General features: G+C 45.3%; 1 protein-coding gene across 4 annotated transcripts in view; it reads right to left on the bottom strand.

The window, feature by feature from the left end:
- The window catches only part of LOC125090423 (S-adenosyl-L-methionine-dependent tRNA 4-demethylwyosine synthase TYW1-like), a 204,761-nt gene that overhangs the window by 14,961 nt on the left and 167,983 nt on the right, over positions 1-21,817 (bottom strand). For 2 of the 4 annotated variants that reach the window (XM_047713084.1, XM_047713086.1), the window contains 2 exons: positions 17,980-18,090; positions 8,986-9,153 (listed from right to left, as the gene is read on the bottom strand). The exons of 1 other annotated variant lie outside the window; for it this stretch is intronic. In XM_047713084.1, the coding sequence (XP_047569040.1) occupies positions 8,986-9,153; positions 17,980-18,090 (279 nt within the window). The remainder of the gene's footprint in view (positions 1-8,985; positions 9,154-17,979; positions 18,091-21,817) is intronic. One more of the 4 variants, XM_047713085.1, reaches the window with a different exon arrangement.

The following is a 21,817-nucleotide window of genomic DNA, read 5'->3' as shown; positions in this document are numbered from 1 at the left end:
TTCGCGTTCACAGATGGGAAGACTGAACTTGTTAGGTCGAGTTGAATGTGTAGATTCAACTCGATCCCAAACAAGATACTAGCAAGCTAGTTTATAGGTATTAACAAACGGATTCTAAAGTTTACATGAAAAGGCAAAAGACCTAGAATAGCCAACCCAATAGCCAAGATGAACAAGTTGGAGAACTGATACCACCCGATTTCAACAAAGCTAACCAAAGTCAAGATTGCACAGTATTGGTGAAAGGACAGACACATAGATCAATGGAACAATACAAAGACCAGAAATAAACCCACACAAGTATAGTCGACTGATACTTGAAAACATATAACCCAGCATAATGCAGGAAGAACAGTCTTTCCAACAACTTGACATCCACAAGCAAAAATCAAACAAAAATCTCATTATAAATCTTACAGCTTTCAGAACAGATCTTAGACCTAAACATATAATAAAACTACAAAACTTCTAGAAGGTAACAGGATGAGGTCTAGGTGACCCTGAGTTTAGAAACCCACCATCATCCATGAAAGAGAAAGTTGATAAGCCAGATTTTATTATCAATGTTTGCTCTGAGAAAGGCAGTTAAGAGAACAAAGAGTCAAATCACAGACTGGAAGGAAATATTTGCAAAACACATCTGATAAATGGCATGTATCCAAAATATGTAAAGAATACTTAAAACTCAACAATGAGAAAATAACAAACCCAATGAAAAAATAAGCAAAAGATCTGAACCAACACCTCACTGCAGAAAATGTCCAGGCAGCAAGTAAGCATATGAAAAGATGTTCATTCATCTTCTCACATTATGTACTTTTCAAAACCTGTACAACTTTATAGTGCAAATACTGAACCTTAAAACATGAAATAGTTTACATTTTGAAATACATACATAGAAGTATATGTGAAATATATATAAAATACAAAAATCACTTAGGAGAGGTCGGGGAATCCCAGGAAAAGGTTCAGACTGTGAGAATCTGTTACAAATGTATGAAGTAACTTCAAGAAGGGGAGGAGGAGGAAAAGGTGCCGACCTAAGTAATTCTGGAAATAAGTGGAGCTTCTAAGACGAAAGCCAAAGGACCTACACACAAGCACTGTGCTCTAGGGCTGAAAGTTCTGACACTGCTGTACTCGTATCTTGGAACTGCGCGATTAAGGAAACAGACGGCTGCTATAAGGAGCCAAGTTTCCCGCTGTTAGAGGGGAATTTATAAATAAGCAAGCAGCAGCTAGAGTGAGTCCTGCTGGCCATGGATTAGCGTTTGAGACGTTAGCATGTTTAGCTTCATACAACTGGATGCACGCAGAAATACTTACAGCCACGCGTATATACAAAGGCTGGAATATGCGCACAATTTCTTTGCTGTCCTACACCTTTCTGAGGGCATAAAAGAAGAAACAACTCCCCAGCAGCACCAAGCACACCTTCGCCCAGATCTTGGCTTCTAACACCACTCTTCAATAAAGGAGCCAGGGCTGCTGAGAGAAATGACCGCTTCCAGGACTGGAGCAGAAAATGTGCAGGATGAGCCTGGAACACTTTGTAGAGCCAGAAAGGAAAGCAGTGCTCAAGACCAAAGACAAAGAAAGCCCTGAGCCCTGATGGGAGCACGGCAAAGGAGCACGAGAGCCCACTGGAAGAGATCCTAGCGGCCAGAGCCAGAGTAATCTGAGCGACGAAAGAAATGAAGTCGAACTGGATTATAACCCAAGGTACAAAGTAAATACCATGAGTCCATACTGCTATAAAAAATGAGGGAATACATTAAAAACTGGGAAAAAGAGATAAACTATTTATGTAGCTATCTCACCATGGAGGATGCGGAATGTAACTCCCAGTTCTTACACGTGGGCTGCAGAGAGTGACATCTTTCTGAAGAGTAAATGTACAGAGAAGGGAGGGGAAGAGTAATTTTACAGTGCGAAACCGGACAAACACTACTTCAGTTTGCTGGCCAAGGTCAACATCCCTAGTTGTAGGTCATGCTGGCATAATGCATCCCTGATACAAGATGACGAAACTGGCACTTTACCTCTGTGGCTTTCCTCCTAAAAACCCACAACCCAGGTCTTACGAGAAAAACACTGGACAGATTTCAGTAGTGGTGCATCCTACAGAATAGCTCGTGAGTACCCCTCAAAGCTGTCAGAGTTATCAAAAACAAGCAAAGTCTGAGAAACTGCCGTAGCCAAGAGGAGCCTAAAGGGACATGACATTAAATAGAACATATTCTTCTGGATGGAACAGAACAGAAAAAGGACATTGGGTAAAACCTGACAAAATCCAAACTCTGGGCTCTGCCGAATCATGGAGCAGCACTGGTCCGCTAGTTGTAACACACGTACTACACCAATGCGAGATGTTCCTAACAAGGCAAATCTAGAGTACAGAGGAACTCTTTGTACTGTCTTCTCAATTTTTCCATAAATCCCAAACTATATGTACTAAGACATGAAATCTATTTTTTAAGTAAGCAATTAAGTTTTAAAACAGTGCTTTGTGGATGTGCGAGCCGTGCATGTAACCTACTCCTTGGTTTCCGCTGGCAGCGGCCCACTTTAACAGGATATCACCAAACCGCACAGGGGAAGGACCTCACTGTTTCTACAGTAAAATCATCAAGTGTATTGTATTCATCAAGGTCTCACTCAAGCTTGCAGACTGACAGGCCGAAGGTTACATCTGAGCTGCCACTGGAGAACACAGAAGCAGAGGGGTGACGATCTCCTTATCCCGGCGTTCCTTCCACGGCACACAGACAGGCCCGCCCTCCCCCTGTAGACAGTCTCCTGTGGGCAACTGTACTTATCTCTTTGTCCCTCGAGCTCAACCTTGGGACTAAAACACGCTGACTTACCTTGAGTCTGTGTCCCTCTTTCCTTTGTTCAAAGTCAAAGAAACTCATTGAACTTTCTACTCCTACACACGAAAGAAACTCCCTCTTATCCAGAAACTCTCTAGAGTCTAAACGTCACTTCTAAATGACAAAACCGTTGTGAAAAAAAATAACCATCCTTTAAAAAAAATTCCAAGAATTAAGAAATGCTTTGCATGTGACATACCACATGGCAATAACGAGATCGCTGTAAACGATGCAAATGACCACAGAGTATTCTGGGGATGGACAGGGTACTGCGGGTTGTAATGGATTCTCCAGAGGCTGGTCCATGTTGTGAAATCTTACTAACTTAACGTAGAATCTTAAAAGGTCATTTGAATGCAAATATTCAACCAATGCTTGAAATCTCTAGAATCTTTTTTCTTTGAAAGAATTCACCTTACACTTTGGGCTACATGGTATCCTAGAGAGAATTTAAAATTTTTGAAATGGATAAAGAAAGAAATGCCACAATGGAGGGATTTTCAGTGCTGCACTTGATGGCCATGTTCTTACTTCTGCTAGCCAGCTTTAACTAAAATCGGAAAAGTACCGCCCAGCAGAGAGAAGAAACTTTCCAAAAGCATGGATGGGCACCAGATTCCTGCTGCAGAAAAACAGGGAGGAGATGGTGAGCAGGAAAACGAGCGGATGTAACAACCAGCAGGTCAACGATGACCTAAAAAATAGCAAACTCCGTAGAGTAAGTATTTACTGAATGAATGAATGAGTGAATAAATAATAAGGAAGGAGGTAAGTATGGATCAAAATCAGGAAGGACGATGGAACACTGTCTCTGCTTTCTGGAGCTCAGACAGTGAAGGTGGGACGGAGAGGACGGTGAAGGCGCTGTCAGTTCTCTACACAAACATGGAGAATCCGCGGTGTCCCAGGGACTCTGGGAAGTGCTGGGGATGACACCCTGTGTTCCACGTACCCACAGCTCTTAAATACGCAGCCTTATCTCTGTGCACATTGATCCCAGGGAGGAAGCCCCCGAGGAGATCTATTTTACCATTTTAAGGAGCAGAAACTCAGCAGGTGAACGGCGGTGGGGCAGGTGTGGGTGTCTTTCTGGCAGAAGAGGCATCTTGGGCAAAGGCGGAGGAAAAAAGCAACATGGCGGGACCTTGCAGAGGCCCAGAGAGGAGCCTGAGACAAAGCTGAAAAGGCCCTGATTGTGAGAGCCATTAAGAACCAAGTATTTAGGTTTTTCTTTTGCGTTCACGGCGAGATGTCCTGTTTCAAAAACACAGCAGAGAAACGGTAAGCTGGGGACTGGCAGCGTGAACAATGACGTCATTAAACGGTCAATGCCCACGCTGTTATTTATGACCTAAAGGGTTTGTGTTACGGGTTCTTCTAGTCTTAGGTTTCATTTTTCTCTTTTTCTGTTTCTTTCCTTGATTTGGTTTTTGGTTATAGCTCTGTTTTTTGTGACCTTAAAAAGGCACCCGTCGGTAACTGCCGGCCTCCTCATTAAACGGGATCTGACAGGCCCCGACGAGGATCGGACAGGGACATCTTCATCTAAGTTTCAGGAAACTCTTCCCAGTAACACTGCAGGGCAGCCTTGTAACATCCTGGGTGACACTTCTAACACCAGTAAAGAAAATCAACTTATATGGACGTATTCTGCTAAATAATCTGTAATTTACGGTGTACCCAGCGGACTGGCATTACTGCTCACTGAGGAGATACTAAGCCAAAATCTATAAATGTCAAAACTGTGGTCGCAGACTTCTGCTTCTGGACAAGATGGAGGATATGCACTTCTTCCTACCTCTCCCTCGGTGTGGCTAAAATCCCTGGGTATCATATACAAAACAAACCCAAGACGACTGCAAAGGTAGATAAAAGAAGGCAGACTGGCTACGCATGCCCTGGGCTCTGTCTGTGGCTCTTACTAAGGATCCCGCACTGGGTGCTGGAGCCTAGAGGTGGCTGAAGCCCGCAATCCAGAAGCACCAAAGGGCACAAACAGCAAACGGATCTCAGAGCTCCATGAAAACCTGTTTTTCTCAGCCGGTGGACCAGGAAAAGGGCACCCTAGCTAGCAGGACAGAAAACTTAAGCAATAACCAACCTAGGCCATGAAAAAAATGCCCGATTCTCAGCCCAGGTCAGTCAGCATCTATGGGGAACCCTAGACCTTCACATCCGCCCAGCCATGTTGGGCCGCACCCTCCCTCCTCGCCGCTGGGGAGCTCTCAGAGGAGGTGGAGTGGAAGATCTGGCCATCCCGCCCCCACCCCCCGTGGTCCCAGGAGCACTGGCCTCACCTGGCCGTAGCAAGGTACCTCACCCCACCCACTCCAGAGTGGGGACGGAGGAAGCTTAGCAGAGAGCCAAGACCTTCCCTACTGCCTAGGGGCACCGAGGCCCCCACATCCATCCCATACTGTCCCTGCGGAGCAGCAACGAGGTGGTCCTCCCTTCCTAGTCAGAGTGGAGCAGAGGTTCTGCGGGGAGAGCCCAAACTTTCACCCCAAAATTAGCCAAAAGGAGGCACTCCTCCCCCAACAGGTCAATGGAGGCTGAGTGGGGACCCAAACCTTGACATCCGCTTGGTTGAGGTGACACCAACCCCCGACTCACCTAGGAAGACAGGGAGCAGCCTGCACTGAGTGTCTGACCCAAGTCTCCCGTTCTCCTTTCTCTCCCTTCACAGCCTCTGTTTCAGACCCTCATTATGTCACCCTTGGACTGCTGGACTATCACAAGTTTTTAACTGGTTTCTCTGTCTTCTAGTCTTACAGTTCATACCCCCTAATGTTGCTAAACAAATTTTTCTGAGACCCAAATCTGATTGTGCCACTGTCCTACTTCAAACCCTTCAGCGCTGCCCGTGCTGTACAGCAAACTGCACGACTAGGATTCCATTCAGCACCACCAACGCCCTTGCCCCTGACCAGTTACCCCCCTTCCTTTCCCTTCAACCCTTCTTTTGAACTCTGGCCATAATGAACTACTCGTTGTTCTCCCAACAGGTTAGGCCTCTACACTTCTCCAAGGACTTCTCCTTGTACATTTTTCTGCCTTCATGTCCGTCCTCGCTGGGCTGTCGCTGGACATCCAGTCAAACAGCACTCCTCTGGGAAGCCTCTCCCAATAGTAGCATATTGTCCCCAGCACACCCCACCCCCAGGTTCTACTCTACTCTTCCATCATTGCTCTGATGAAAAACTGGAGGTATTGGTTTCAATAGTTGCCTTTTTTCTTTTTTCTGTCAGACCACTCTCAAAGGCAAGGACAATTTGCTTAACTCATCTTTGCATCCCTAGTACCCAGCACCAGACCCGACACACCTTGGGTGCTCAAGAAACATTAGCTAACGAGCGTCGGTCTCAGACTATCTCTTCGTGTTGGTGTGTACCTGAGTAGCTATGCCTGTTACTGCATTTATCACACTGAATTCAGCTGCTTGGCGCCTTCTGGGAACTCCCTGTGGATATGGGCAGAACCAAAAGAGAAGCCAAAAGCGTGAAAACGGCAGATTATCTGAAAACGAGGACAAACCAATAGCTGACTTGTTATCAATGGAATTTAAAAGACAAGAGATTATCTCTCTTGTGGTGAAAGGCAACAAATGTCAACCCAGAATTTCATCCCCAGCCAAGTGTTCATTTCCAGACAAACAAGAACGGAATTTTCCATCCGCAGACTCCCACCAACGCATATGTTAAAAAGTGTTTTCTGGGGAGAAGGAAAACAGTTCCATGGGGAGGGTCAAAATGCAGAAAGGAACGGAGAGCAAAACAGAGTTAAAGATGCATGTGCATCCAACGGAGCCCTGACTCTGTGAGGCAGTTAGTGACGATGCTCCCGCCCGCTCACAACTACCGTGCGCAACAGTAACAGCACCTGCGCTGGGAAGGGGAACGGGGGTTGATGAGGTGTTCTCAGGTCCCTGCTTTGCAGTTAGAGTGTAGAAGTATCCTCTACCGTCAGACTGTGATTAGTCGAGGACGCATACGGCCATTCCTAGTGCACCACTACAAGAACAGAAAAGAGTCCGAAATTCCAGCCTATTTAAAGGGAAAGTAAGACCTAATGTGGCTGAGAATATAAAGAAAGTGCAGAGAGAGAGGGACAAGCAGTGTAGGAAGCTGGAGAGGTGCACAGCCCGATCACACTGGGTCCTAAGGTCCCACTAAGGATTTTGGCTTTTAAGTTAAAAGCAAAGGGAGGTCACTGAAGCGTCTGAGCACGAGAGATCCGTATTCTCTAGCCTCGTACCTACGAAAACACTGAACGAAGAACCAGAAAATAAAATTCAGGGTTTGGCTTTAATTTTTAAGATTTGCTTTGTGAGTCAATTAGCTTTGAAGCTACTTTAATTAACATTTCAAATACCAGGTGGCCTTTATTTCTCTGTTCCTTGACGTCCCAGAGCATACTCTTCTGTCTAAGTATTTAAGTCTGACAGACCACAGGTCAGCTGCATACACTCTCACCGCAACCAACGCATGCGAGCCTTTTAACCTGGCACTTGTGAGACTAGAGGAGGTGAAATTTTAATTGAGCAAATCTTGTATTATTAAGTGCTGTTCAGCTAAGAAGCTGTTTGGGAAGCCATGTAAGGTTTTGGGGGAGGATAAAATGTTCTTTCATGTTCAAATTAAGCCTGACTTTAGTCGCATAAAAAGCACTTATATAAGAAGAGGTACTCCACTCTTGGCCTTTATTATCTTTTTGGTATTAATTTATCTTGATTGTGATATAACTCACATGCCACGAAATTCAGCCTTTTAAAGGGTACAATTCATGGACTTTGGTATAGTCACAGAGATGGGCAACCGACACCACTCGGTAATTCTTGAGTATTTCCATCACCCCTGAAGAACACCTGTGCCTGGCAGTGGTCACTTCCCAGCCTGCTCCTCCTCAGTCTCTGGCAACCACCGATCTACTTTCTGTCACTTCGGATTTACCCGGTTTGGACATTTTAGACAAATGGAATCATATAATAGTGCCCTATTGTGTTTGTTTGTTTGTTTGTTTAATCTAGAATAATGTTTTCAGGGTTCATCCATGTCCCCTTTTTTTAAAAAAAGCACTTGTTTTTTTTAAGGGGCGCCTGGGTGGCTCAGTGGGTTAAAGCCCCTGCCTTTGGCTCGGGTCATGCTCTCAGGGTCCTGGGATTGAGCCCCGCATCGAGCTCTCTGCTCAGCCGGGAGCCTGCTTCCTCCTCTCTCTCTGCCTGCCTCTCTGCCTACTTGTGAGGTCTCTGTCAAATAAATAAATAAAATCTTAAAAAAAAATTTAAAAAGCACTTGTTAATGCAGAACTTGAATAGAAAAGGATGCAGAGTCGTCAAGCAAACCTGACTGTGCTATCATCCCATCTCAACAGTCATCCTGTCTGATGTAAAATGCTGGCGTCTAGGAGCCAACCGCAGGAAAGAATTCTCAAGATTATCTTCGTGCAAAAAGGATGGTTTCATTAAGGCAGGCAGACAGGACCTGTAGGCAGAAAGAGCCCCGCTGGGGTGGTGAGGAGTGACTGATCACATATTTTCAAGCTGGGAGGGGGTCAGGGATAGCGTAAGTTTCTGAGAAAGTGGGAAGCCAGGTTTCCAGGACCTTGAGGGGCTAGCTGCTGTTAGGATAATGTCATTTAGTACTGTCTGGTAAAACCGTAGTCAAGAGAGCCTTCAGCTAGGTATCAGGGAACCACGTTTGGAAGATGATTACTAACATGTATCTTGGGGGCGGATGGATAGAGAAAAGACGTTTCCAAGGGGATTTTCGATGTTAAAGAAGATTCACAGGACCCTGGAGGTTGGACTACTGTCAAGCGAAGGCTGCCTTTTGCCTTTAGCAAGGTATTAACATGGGGGCAGTTGAGTTCCTGGAGGACGGTCACCCTGCCTGTCCCGAGTACTTGTCAATGGGCTGTAAGCTGTAATGCAGTTTAGTTTTTTCCTATATTTCTTTGACCTTTGTTCTCTACATCATTACGCACACAACCACTGAGGGCCTCCTGAAGTCATCTCAGGAAAGGAAGCAAACAAGCGGACGCCCCTACAACGAAGGGAGAAGACACTGAGGAGAAGAAGGAGCAGCTGGAAGAACGCAAGCTGGGTTCTGCTTACCCTTTTGTGAGCGATAAGGAGGCAGTTGGAATGTTCGTGCTCACAAGCAATTTCGTAGTCGGGGATCAGATCCACCAAGTCCCGGACAAAGTGCACCACCTCCTCATGCCAGGGCACGTTGGCCATGGTGAGACTGCTGGCTGAGCTCTCTCCACAGTAGGTGACACCCTGCAGAAGCCGTACAACAGTCAGAGATAAGCACGACCTGGAACAAGTGTCAGAGCCAGAAAGGCGTCTAGAGATAATCCACCCGACCCCACCCCTCAACCCAATCCAATCCAACGTGAAGGTGAGGAAAGTAACACTGAATCAGAGATGATAAACTCTGCTTAGCAGCTCAGGCAAGTCGGCAGGAGCTCCCAGGCCGATGGCCTCCCTGCCCTGCGACTGCAGCGCTCAGGTGCCCGGCGTCATGAGGTCACAAGCTGTGCTGTCGGGAACAGCACTGTATTTGAACCAATAACGCATCTTTTCATTCAGATTCCTTGTGCACCGTAATAAGTCAATTCTCAAGGAGCTATAATCTCCTCGACCAATAACGGAGGCGTGTCTGCCACCCACAAAAATTCAGTAAACACCTTATTTACTGGCAAAATAAGATGAGCTCCAGTTTTCCAGCCCCGTTTAGGCTTGATAAGGCTGGTAAGGCTTTCCTGTAAAGGGCCAGCTGGGGATCTCTTTGAAATTGTTCCTTAAGATCACTTCGTAATGCATTTTGTAAGTGGATACACTTAAACACAGATTCGGGCCAAACAGGAAGTACATTTGGGGCTATGCATACATCCCTTCCACACGCTTGCATGTGTAAGTGTGTCTCACCTCCCAGAAATTCCTGAGTCATACAAATGGAGGTAAATTGGCTTCCTGGTCTTTCAAACGCTCCCTGACAGCCCTGGCATATAGGACCCCAAAGTTCCATAACTAAGTTTTTGGTTTTTTTTTTTAAGATTTTATTTATTTATTTATTTGACAGACAGAGATCACAAGTAGGCAGAGAGGCAGGCAGAGGGAGAGGACGAAACAGGCTCCCCGCTGAGCAGAGAGCCTGATGCGGGGCTCTATCCCAGGACCCTGGGATCATGACCTGAGCTGAAGGGAGAGGCTTTAAACCCTCTGAGCCACCCAGGCGCTCCCCATAACTAAGTTTTCTATTTGGTAAGTTACATAATGATACACTCCTAGTAATAAGGGATGTCTTAACTTTGTGGGCTTTTTAATTTTCGAGATCAAACTTTCTTGACAAGTGTTTTGAATATTCTAGATCTGCTACGACTAAGGAGGGAATGACTGAAATAAAGACATCCACTCACACTCTCTCTCACATACACGGATACAGATGTGCACGCACATACACATGGATACAGATGTGCACACGTGCACACACACACATGGATACAGATGTGCACACGTGCATGCACATACACACGGATACAGATGTGCACACACACATACATGGATACAGATGTGCACACGTGCACACACATACATGGATACAGATGTGCACACACACATTCACACATACATGGATACAGATGTGTGTGCACACACACGCTCTCTCACACATACACAGATACAGATGTGCATGCACACACACACACACACACTGTCACACATACATGGATACGGACACACACACGCACGCACGCAGACTGGAGGAGGTAGGGTCCCACGTTATGAAGAGCCTGCGGACGAGCACTGCAGAGGGCCCGTGACCCTGCAGACGGAGCAGCTGGGGGTTGGCCAGAGACTCTGATGAGCTCTGCAAAATGCGCGACTCCAGATGGCCGTTCAGAAAGGTCACTGGTGTGCTAAACCGAGGTGACCTTTGCTGAACACAGACCGGAAGTGACCCAGCTTAGCTGTACTAAACAAGAGCGTCTTCTCTACCAGCCCGACGATTTACAGAATTCATTAAACTGAGCTTGAGATTTAGGTGAATTTAAAAAAGCAAGTAATATGTCAGTTTTAAAAACCTTTAGGTATGGCTGAAAAATTGTACTAAATTTCCCCAAATGTATACAAAACACAGAAATGATTTGCTGGTAGGTCAAATTAGTTAGAGAAATGACTTTATTTCAATTTAAATACAGTTGATGATGTGTGAATTATATGAGCAAGCGTGTACATAGTAGCTACACAAAAGAGTTCACTTTTCATATTTAAAAAAGTTCCTTGAAACAGATTTTAGATTAGATCTTACATTTAGGACAAGGGCTTTGGAAAATATTTGAATATTTCCTGTTCAGCAATAAATCACGAGATGTTAAGCACGGACTTGGTTTGGAACGGCAAAGAGAGAACGAACGCCACAGCTATAGTATCGTGCCTTCATGTGACATTGTTCCGTTCACATGAGGCTTCCCACTTAGCCAAATTCTTGCACTTAGAAGTTCTCATTGTAGCCAGACAAAACCCTCTGGGGTAGGCCACGCGAGCAACTTTCTGAGCCCACCACAGAGCCCCAGAGCTCTCTGTGACAGAAGTGCTACAGGCAGAAACCAGTCCCAGTGAACTGGTCTGTGGAGTCACCTCTGGGAAGTCCAGCCCCGCCGTCAGTCAGGCCCCCCATGCCCCCTTCTCTGCTCTGGCGGCTTCACTCCATCCTGCACTCCAGTCCAACCGATGATTTGCCCCGACGTCGTTCCTGATCACACTTTAGCTAAATTGTCTAAAAGTACTTCATTTTCTGTATCGTAGCCATCTGCCACCTTCTCATCCCAACGCCACCCTGTCCCCACCCCATCTAGCACCAGCACCAACTCTGTCCCTCGCTGCTTTGAAAGGAGAGTGAACTCAAGCAAGCAACGGATGGGCACAATGTGGCAACTGGAAAGCCCTCACTTCAGAAGCCGTAGGTTGAGGAGTAACAAGCGCACCCGAAGAAAGTTCCTGAAGAGCAGGACAACTTACCCATCTCTGGGTCTGCAGTGAAAAGAATGACCCACACCCTTACGCCGCTGCCTTTGGGCTGGATCGCTCTGCTCTAGGACTCGGTCTCTTACTGGCTGCGTGGACGGTTTCCTGGGGATTCAAGGTCCGTCCGAGGAGCCGTGTTGTGCCGGTCTGACTATCTGACACTTCAACTAAGCGGACTGGGTGTCGAAAGGTTCCTGATAATGTTTCTCTCCCTCAGTCTGATGAGAAATGTTGCTTCGTGACTTCTTGCACAATATACTCAAAACATGACGCTCTATCCTAAAAACGTTTCAACAGCTCTTCCCACGAGAAAACCAGCCCCAGCTTCTCAGTGTGGCACAAGGCCTTCCTATGGGACTGCCCCGCTCTGCATCCAGTCTTTACTGGGCAAAATTTCCCACCACGTCTTCAATCTCTGTTCAGGAACCTTTACTGCATCTGATCCCAAACTCAGATCCTGCACACAGCTCTTAGCAATGTATATGTCTGTACACACATATATAATACAGACATCTAGTATACGGACATCTAATATACATATATAACGTATAATTATAATTCCGTCTAAATTCTGAGCTTCTAGGCCTTGTTCTTCTCTGTACCCCAACCGATCTATGCTCCATGGCCTTGTGGTTACATCAAGTCACGTATTCTTTTATATGACATTAAACTCCAGAACCCTCTTCTGATCTAATAAAAATTTCATTCCCATTATTCAGTCTTTAATGACAGGACACGAAGGAACTGATGCCCTCCGGTTCGGGACCGCTACCTGAGTAAGTGGATATACTTTTTACCTTTGTGCAAAGAAAGGGGGTGAGGTCAGGCTACGGCATTTGCTTTACAAAACGCACTCTGCAAGGACTGAGCTCTGCAGACAGATCCAGTGCCAAGAGTGTGAAGGAGGTTTAAATCATCTGACAACAAATAATTACTGAGCACTGACTATTTTCAAGGTGCAATGCAGGGCAGAGGGTAGAAAGACAGTATTTCATTTACAAATGGATTGTGCTAGGGAGTTTCTCGATACAGCAGATGTTTATAACATGAAACACATTTTCACAAACAAGCAAGCAAATAATGATCACTAAGATTCTTAGGCTAGCAAATAAAGGCCTATTTAAGTCTAATGAAGCTAAAATATATGTTCATTTACAGGGAATAAAACAGAAAAATGTTTCATAAGACTAGCAATGGCAGAAAAGAGGGAACCAATATAATAAAGAAATAGCTTCTATTGATTTAGTTTAAATAAACGTGCTTAATGAAAAGGGATCTAAACATTTACTGAACCCAGGCATATATTATCCTACTGAATTCTCAACACAAACCTATTAAAGTGATACTATCATTCTAATTTTAATACTGAGGAAATTTAGGCTCAGAGAGGATCAGTAACCTGTCCCAGGCTACATCAGTACTTTTAGGAGCGTTATCGAAGTATCAGAGCCTGCTCCTCCCCACTCCCCAGAAGACTCTAGCATGTGTGTGTGTGGGGGGGAACCTCATCTTCCTTATTCATTCGTCCGCTGAAGGGCGTCTCCGCTCTTTCCACAGTTTGGCGACCGTGGCCATTGCTGCTATGAACACTGGGGTACAGACGGTCCTTCTTCTCACTACATCTATCTTTGGGGTAAATACCCAGCAGTGCAATTGCAGGGTCGTAGGGTATGATGCCTCCATCGGAAAGGATGAACATGCAACTTTTGTATCAGCATGGACGGGGCTGGAGGAGATGATGCCGAGTGAAGTAAGTCAAGCAGAGAGAGTCAATCATCATATGGTTTCACTTCCTTGTGGAGCATAAGAGATAACACGGAGGACATGGGGAGATGGAGAGGAGATGTGAGTTGGGGGAAATCGGAGGGGGAGACAAACCACGAGAGACTGTGGACTCTGAGAAACAAAGAGGGTTTGGGAGGAGAGGAGAGGGGAGGGTCCTTAGGTGAGCCTGGTGGTGGGTATTAAGGAGGGCACGGATTGCATGGAGCACTGGGTGTGGTGCATAAACAGTGAATCCTGGAACACTGGAAAAAAAAAAAAAAAAAAAAAAAGGACTCCAGCGTGTGCAGACTAGGACAGAGCCCGTACATGTGCGCACGCTCGCACATACCTGGAAAATGCAAGACGTGAACAAGTACTGTGTTTGCTTCTGCAGGGAGCCCCAGGCCTATCGCCGGCCGAGGGTCAGTCTGTACAATCAATCTCACACCTTCAGGGCATTATGTGACCCTGAGGTACTATTAAAGCTTTAGTGCCAAGCCCATGTGAGGGCCAGGCCCTGGGAGACTCCTTGTTTTATGCCAGAGCACAGGTGAAGGACGAGCTTCCAGGCACCACCGTGTACCAGCGGGTAGAGTCCTGATCCATGCTTTCTCTGGAAGTGGAAGGGCTAGTGTTTGTGCTTTAGACCTGACCCAGCGGTGCGGGAGCTACGAAGGACCACCAGGGCGGCCTCTCTTTGTCGAGCCCCGAAGGGACTTCCTTATAGACCCGACAGATGGCTATGCTCCCAAAAGTATGTTTATTTTAACACACTGACTTCTAAGTGTTTTCGGAGGAATCTGAGGTTACTTAGCCTACCACATTGCTAGCTCTCTCATCAGATGTTTTTCGAAGAGCGCTTGTTTTAAAAACCGCCATTTTAGGAAACTTTTCACTTTAACTAAATAAGATGACAACAATAATGAAAATGTTTGGTCAGACGTTAAGCAGTTTAACTTGACTGAACAGGAAAGACTGCCTTCTCCACTACTGATTTCACTTCAGTCACTGGGATTACAGAAGTAACGCACGCTCACTGGTAATTCGCAGAGCAAGGACGCGTGAACAATAAAGTCACTAAGCCTTTTCCTGTCCTTCTTCTAAATACAACACTGAAGAGCCTTATATCCTTCCATACTTATCTTATATATAATATGTGCAAACGTATATGGTTAAAAATATAATAAAGTATTATTCTAGAACTTGCTCTGCTTCCTCAGTGGGCTACACTCTGCAAACATCCCTTTTGCTACTTCAGTTTAAAAGGAAGATACTTCACTAAGTTGTGGGACAAACGAGGGCTGAATTTAACAAAGCACGTGACCCAGTCCTCAGTTGACGCAGCTACTGTAACACAGGCCATTTCTGCCTTGGGTCTTCTACAAAGAACGAGCTGATCGCCACCAGGCTTTCCCCTGATACAACTGTTATCTGTTAGGGTATATTTTATCATTTACGTAAAGCAGTTAAAATTGAGAACAGATCACATATTTCTCCAAAATTTTTAAGTAAGATCTTTTCAAGTGCCTGATTTTACTTCTGTAGCCTTTGTCTTACTTAGTAAGACCATCCATGTCCCAAACAACGTCTCCATGTCAAATGTCGTGTCTCTGGTGCTTTGACCAGGCCCCGCACATGGAGGGAGCTGACAAGTATCCTCTGGACGTGAGGGTCAAACAGCAAAAAAGAACTCTTGTTTGAAAGCAACCATGTCATTACAACACCTCAGCTGTAGCCAAGAGGCTTTATTTCTGAGTTCCAAACTAAAACATGCACCAGAGAAATGACACTGTTTACAAAGTAGCCATCTTTCTTTTAAAAATAATACCGGGTGATTCTTCTCTGTAAACAAGGAAGGAGGGAGAGGAGGAGGGAGGGGGGAGAAAAAAGGTGATCGAGCCAACTTGCTTTGTAATAGAAGTTTTACTGCAACCTCACTGGGAGCAGCATTCTTGAATAATAAGTCATAAATTAAAACCCCATTAATCCCCTGTGCTGGCCAGGTTTTCCTAAGCGGACACATACACCGCAGATGTAGTTCGCATCTCTGCATCATCAGAGCTCTTGCCAAGAGCAGCCTTTTAAAATTAGGAGCAATTTCCAAAGAAAAGAGTGTCTTTGACCTGACGAGAGCTGGAGCGCCGCACACTCAGGCACCACATTTCATCACTCCCCAGCTCCCCAGCCCCCCAGGATACGGCACCCCAGAACGCACGACTCACTAAAAGAGCTGCGGAACTCAAACACCCCCTGAAATGACGCGGAGTACAGCCGCTTCGTGCACATGCACTGAGGATGGAGCTTTCGGAGACCGGCTGAATTTTCCAGTCACTTTTTGTCATTACGTGGATTCTTAGTTGTCCAAAAAACCCCTCTGCCTCGTAACACTCCACAACTTTAACACCGTGGCATGCCGATGACTTCCAAATTCCCGTGGCCAGCCCCGCCTCATCCCCAGAGCTGCGGGCTTATATAAACGATGGCCTACGGGACCTGGACCTGTATACTGGAAAGATCTCTCAAACGACTGCGGCCAACACAGAACTCGTGCAATGACCCGCACACCCCGTCCTCCTCACTGGTCTCTTCCAGCTCAGTAACCTGTTCCAAAGCCACACAATCGCTTCGGCCAAAACCCAGGTGCTGTCCGGATTCTGTCTGTTCCTTCACTCCCCGCATCTCCACGGGCAATGAGCTCTGCAGGTTCTACTTCCAGAATCCATCCCAAGTGCACCCGCCGCTCTCCAGCGGTGTCTCCAACGACCTTCCCAAGCCGCCCCGTCTCTTGCCTTATAACTAGTCTAGCTACTCCTACTCTGAGCCTCTGTAACCCATTCAGGACAGCAGCAGGGTGACCTTTTAACATCACAAATCACCTCACATCCCCTCCAGCTTAAAACCTTTGCCCAGTACATCTACTATTCAAAAAGCTGACCATGAAATTTAGTATAAAACCCAGTTCTTTCCTTGCTTGGAAGTTCTAACAGAACCCGGCCCCATCCCACCTCTGTGGTTCACCTTGTGTCTCCGCCGACTCTGCTGTCCCACTGAGATCACACGGGACCTTTGGACACTACCTGTGCCAGTGGCCCGGAATGCCCTGACCCGAGGCCTCTGTGTACCGCATTGCTTCTTACTATTTAGGAATCAGTTGTAAAAAAGTCCTCTTCTCCTCAGCAAAACCCCCTTATGAAATCTAAAACAGCCAATCACAATATCTAGCAAAATGGTATCTGCCTTTGGCACAGAAATCCACTTACAGGAATCATCCCAAAGAAACAGTGCCAAAAGCAGGCCAGAGACAACCAGACATGACTGCCTCCTGCTGTAAGTACAAATACCAGCGACCAGATAATCGTGAGATGCGACACACACACCTACACGCGCGCGCACACGCACACATCTGATCAATCTTCTCTCGATCTAACTGCCGATTTACAGGGAGTACAGGGGCACAGGAACATGCAGTCAGCAAAATGTAAAATACAGACACAGGAACTAGCCAGGATAAATAAACAAGATGACTGGTGTGGGAGGTGGGACAGAGGAGAGAAAACACATGGAGGAGGAACTAACAGGTTAAAAGAAATTTAAGAGAGAAATAATCCAATTTCAGTCTATGACCCTTATTGGGACCCAGATTCACGAATCCTGCTTAAATAAGAAGAAATAATTGGTCAAGTTTAAAACCTTCTATTTGCGACACTTGCATGACCGTTGTGAACACTATGCAGCTGTGAGAACAGTATTCTGAGTAAGTGTTTAAAACAAGTGTCTGTCTTTTAGAGACATCTCCTCAAACAGTTATGGGTAAGTCATACAATGTGGGGCTCTGCTTCCAAATTACAGGGTAAGGCAGAGAAAATGGGCCGGGGTACACTAGAAACAGGACTGGTCAGGAGTGGACGACTTCTGAAGCTGGGTGATGACTGGATGGAGGGTCATTAGACCAGTCTCACTACTTCTGTTTATGTTTGAAATTCTCCACGATAAAAGTTTATTTTAAAGCCAACCAGTTCCTCACTATAACACTATTTTATTTCTCAGGACATTCATGTTATGATATAGTTTTTAATTATTCATTTTGTGTTGACTGTCTACCTCTCCATAAATATAAGCTTTCTAAGAACAAAAGCTTAGTCTTTACTGTTATTATCCCCAATGCCTAGAACAGTGCCAGGCTCTTGATTAATATTCCTGAATGAATAAATAAAACATCTGGGGCCCCCCATTGAGTTTTTAAAAGATGCTAACTTCACGGCAGCCAACACAGCACCAGGGGTGATACGATGACACTGGCTGGCAGGAGCTTACCTTCACTTCGATGAAGTCGGGATTCCCCAGGGACACCAGCTCCGCGTAGGCCTGGAGTTCGTCCACATTCCACGCTTTCACTAGAGTCAGTCTGTACACAGTACGCTGTTGCTAAAACAGAGGAAAAGCCAACTTTGTTTTTATCTTGGTGGAAGTCACACCTAGGAAGATTTTCAAATTACTTCAATGAGAACCCAGTGTATGCGAAATTCAGCACTAACTTTTGTAAGTCGAAGTTATATTTTGTAGAAAGATGAAAAAAATGTATACAATATAGTAAGATTCCCATAAGCCCTTTAAAGGCACAGATGCTAGCATGTATCTTCTCCCACTCTAACCTCTGACACGGCATGGGGCACCTGAATGTTCCCCGACAACCACACACTGATCTAGATTTAGTAAGAAACTGTAAATTGACCGAATGGTTCGAGACGCTGAAAATCAATTCAAATAACCTTCAGGCTCTCACTCACTCAAGTGATTATGGTAGGAATTTCTAATTACTCTGGTCTTCTCTCCTGCCTTCTCGTCCTTTAATGACCTCACTGGCAGAAAAGGCACATTTCTGAACTGTCAGTGCTGTCATCCGTCAACCATTTAAACAAAGGTGGTACTGGTTCTCTGAGAGCAACTAGACAACAGACATCAAAAGCTTTCAAGTTTATGCCTCTGACTTTGTAATTCCCTTCCAGGACCCCAGACAAATGTTCAAATGTTCAAAGCCTTATTTCAACATCTCAGAACATTCCTTGTAATGGGTTTGAAACCTAAAGCAAGCGTGGGGGGCATGAGCTAAGACTTGCCTCTAACCCACAGTGTACGGCAAAGGTGCTGTGAAGTATGTGCTTATGTGGCCGTGATTACATCCACGTGCAGCAAGTTCCCAGGTAATAGCCATGCTTTAAGCAGCAAGGTCCAAAATACTTCAGAGAAAAACAAAGTGAGGTGAGAAATGAACAAAACGGTATCAACCTCTCTACTTATGTCTGTTTGAAGATTTCTGTAATTAGTGAAAAAGAAGAAACACTTGAGATCTTTAATGAAAAAAATATAATGAACGGTATTAGGCAGCCATACCACAAAATGTTCTCAAAAATTATTTTAAAATACAGTATGTAATGCAAGAAAAGACAGGAATCTTCCAGATCCCTCCTACACTGCTAGAATTCACCTAACAAAAACGGCAGAGAACTGTAGACCACGCTCATTTGTATTTATTATATACACAAAAACCTCACAGAAACTTTAGCAATTAAGATTTGGCACTATTTTAAAAATTCTAGGAATGCAGGGCGCCTGGGTGGCTTAGTCAGTTGAGTGTCCTGCTCCTGATTTCGGGTTAGGTCGTGATCTCGGGGGCGCGGGATCGAGCCCCACATCGGGCTCTGTGCTCAGCGAGGAGTTGGCTGCAGATTCTTGCTCTCCCTCTCCCCTCCCCAGGATCATGCTCCCTCTCTAAAATAAATAAATAAAAGCTCAAGAAAATTCTAGGAAGGTAGGGATGAGTCATTACATGGTTTAACACAGAAAAATCTATGTGGTCATCTTCAAGGATACACAAAGATATTTGATATAACTTAAAAGCCGCCCCTAATTTTAAAGCAAAACAGAATAAACAAAGACCATTTGTAACTAAAAAAAAAACGTATTCTTAACATAAAGAAAACACTCTGCAGTTAACAGTCAATGTCACTCTCAGTCATTTAGGAAATACAGGCGTTCGCATTCAGTTGGACTAACAGGAGGATGCCCACTCCGTTACGTTTATTGACGCTTCCCCCAAACATTAAAAACAAAGCAGTACAGCAAGGGAACCAGAATTACTGGGTACTACACAAAAAATAACTACTTGCAAATGATATAACTGGCTTCTTGGAAACCTGAGAAAGTCAACTAAAAAATTATGCTAAGGAAAAGTGACCAGTTACTAAATAAAAATATAAAATGAACAGCTTTCCTGGCGCAGATCAGTGGAGTAAAATGGGTGCTGGGGCCAGACCGAAACCCAGACCACATACTTAGTTTGCTACCTTTACCCTCTGTTCTCAGTTTCTTTTTTTTTTAAAGATGTTATTTAATTACTTGAGAGACAGCACAGAGGGAGAGGCAGAAGCAGGCTCCCCACTGAGCAGGGAGCCCGACGTAGGGCTTGATCCCAGAGCCCTGGGACCACGACCTGAGCTGAAGGCAGACGCTCAACAACTGAGCCACCCAGGCCCCCTGTTCTCAGTTTCGACTCTATGTAAACCGGGGGTCCTGCACAGGATAAAAAGGGTGAGTCCGCGTAGACCTTAGAACCCAGCCTGACAGCAGTAAGTCCTCAACAGTATTAGCTGCTAGACGCCAGCAAAGACCAATTATGAAATCCAAGCAAGGAAAATTTTACTGACAACCGTAAAACACATGTGTAAAACACCTCGTAATTAGTTTGTGAAGTAACACGGACACTCGAGAAAGTAAACTTTTCCTAGAGACCTAAACAAACACACCTACACGGAGAGCCATGATAGGTTCATAAACACAACGTCAACTGAGCGGGAGTTTAACTTTCCCTTGAACAAACAAACTGGCGATGGCACCAGCGGCTGCAGCAGGGGCGAGCAGGTACTCCGCGCTCACCACAAGCCAGTGGCTCTTTCACGTGCCTAACAGCAGAGCGGAGACTCCAGTATTTTCTAATCGTACAAAATCACAAATCGTACAAACTCGGTTTGATTATTATCTGCACGTGACAGTTATGAAATCGAGGCCTAGAGCAGTTGAATAAATTTCCCGAAGTTACACAGCTGGAAAGCAGCGAGGCTGGGATGTGAACCCAAACAGTACGGCTCTCTCGCTCTGCTAAGCCTTTTCAGAATCATGAAATGAAACAAAGAGAAAGGTGTATGAGACACGCATGTGCGGCGGAGGGGTTGACATAAAGAACACAACCCTTTGGCCACCATCGTTCCCTTTGTCCCCAGGACACCTAATACCCGGAGTCACATCACAGTTGTAGATCCCTGCCTGTCTGAAATCCACATGACGGGAACCATGTTCTTTTGTGTCTTGCTTCTGTCATTGAACATGCCTATGAAATTCCTCCATGTCACCGGAAGTTCACATCTGCTCATTTTCTTTGTTACCCAGCGTTCCGTTATTTGAATATAGAACAATTTACTCACCGTCCCCCCACCGATAGACATCTGGACCATTTCCATTTTTCAGCTGTTACACCTTTATGGCACTGGAGTTTAATTCTGCCTATTTCAGGAAATTGTATGAAATGCTACTATGACGTATCTTCTTTTAGGTCTGGCTTCTCCCACAGAAACCGACCTCTGTGAGAGTGCCCTACTGTGGCATGTAGCTGTCCAGACGTCTTCATTCCCGTGTACTGGTACATCACATGGATATACTACTGGGGAAAGTTGTCTGTTTGCTCCCAGTTTGGGTCCCTTACAAAATAACGTTACCACCAGCATTGCTACACTTAACCCTTGAGATGCACGAGAGCACATATTTTTCTTGGATGCCCTCAGAGCAGAAATGCTCGGCCTCTGGATATGCACTCACGCAAATCCGGACCTGCCAGCCCGGCTTCCAAAGTTACTCCACTTACTTTCACCCGCAGGGTCTCAGAGTCCCAGCCGTCTCTCTCAGTCACAACACTTAGTGTTGTTAGTCTTTAAACTTTGCCACCCCTGTATTGTTTGATTTTGTATTTGCCTGATTACTAAAGAAGTTGATTACGTTTCTGGCCATTTGGATGTTAGCTTTTGTGAAGTAGCTGTTCTGGTGTATTAAATATTTCTTTTATTGGGCTGTCTTTTTCCTACTGATTTTTTTCCAAATTCTT

The sequence above is a fragment of the Lutra lutra genome, chromosome 18 (assembly GCF_902655055.1).
Source record: "Lutra lutra chromosome 18, mLutLut1.2, whole genome shotgun sequence".
NCBI lineage: Eukaryota > Metazoa > Chordata > Mammalia > Carnivora > Mustelidae > Lutra > Lutra lutra.
Note: the sequence above shows the minus strand (reverse complement) of the source record. Positions and strands in the feature narration are given on the sequence as shown.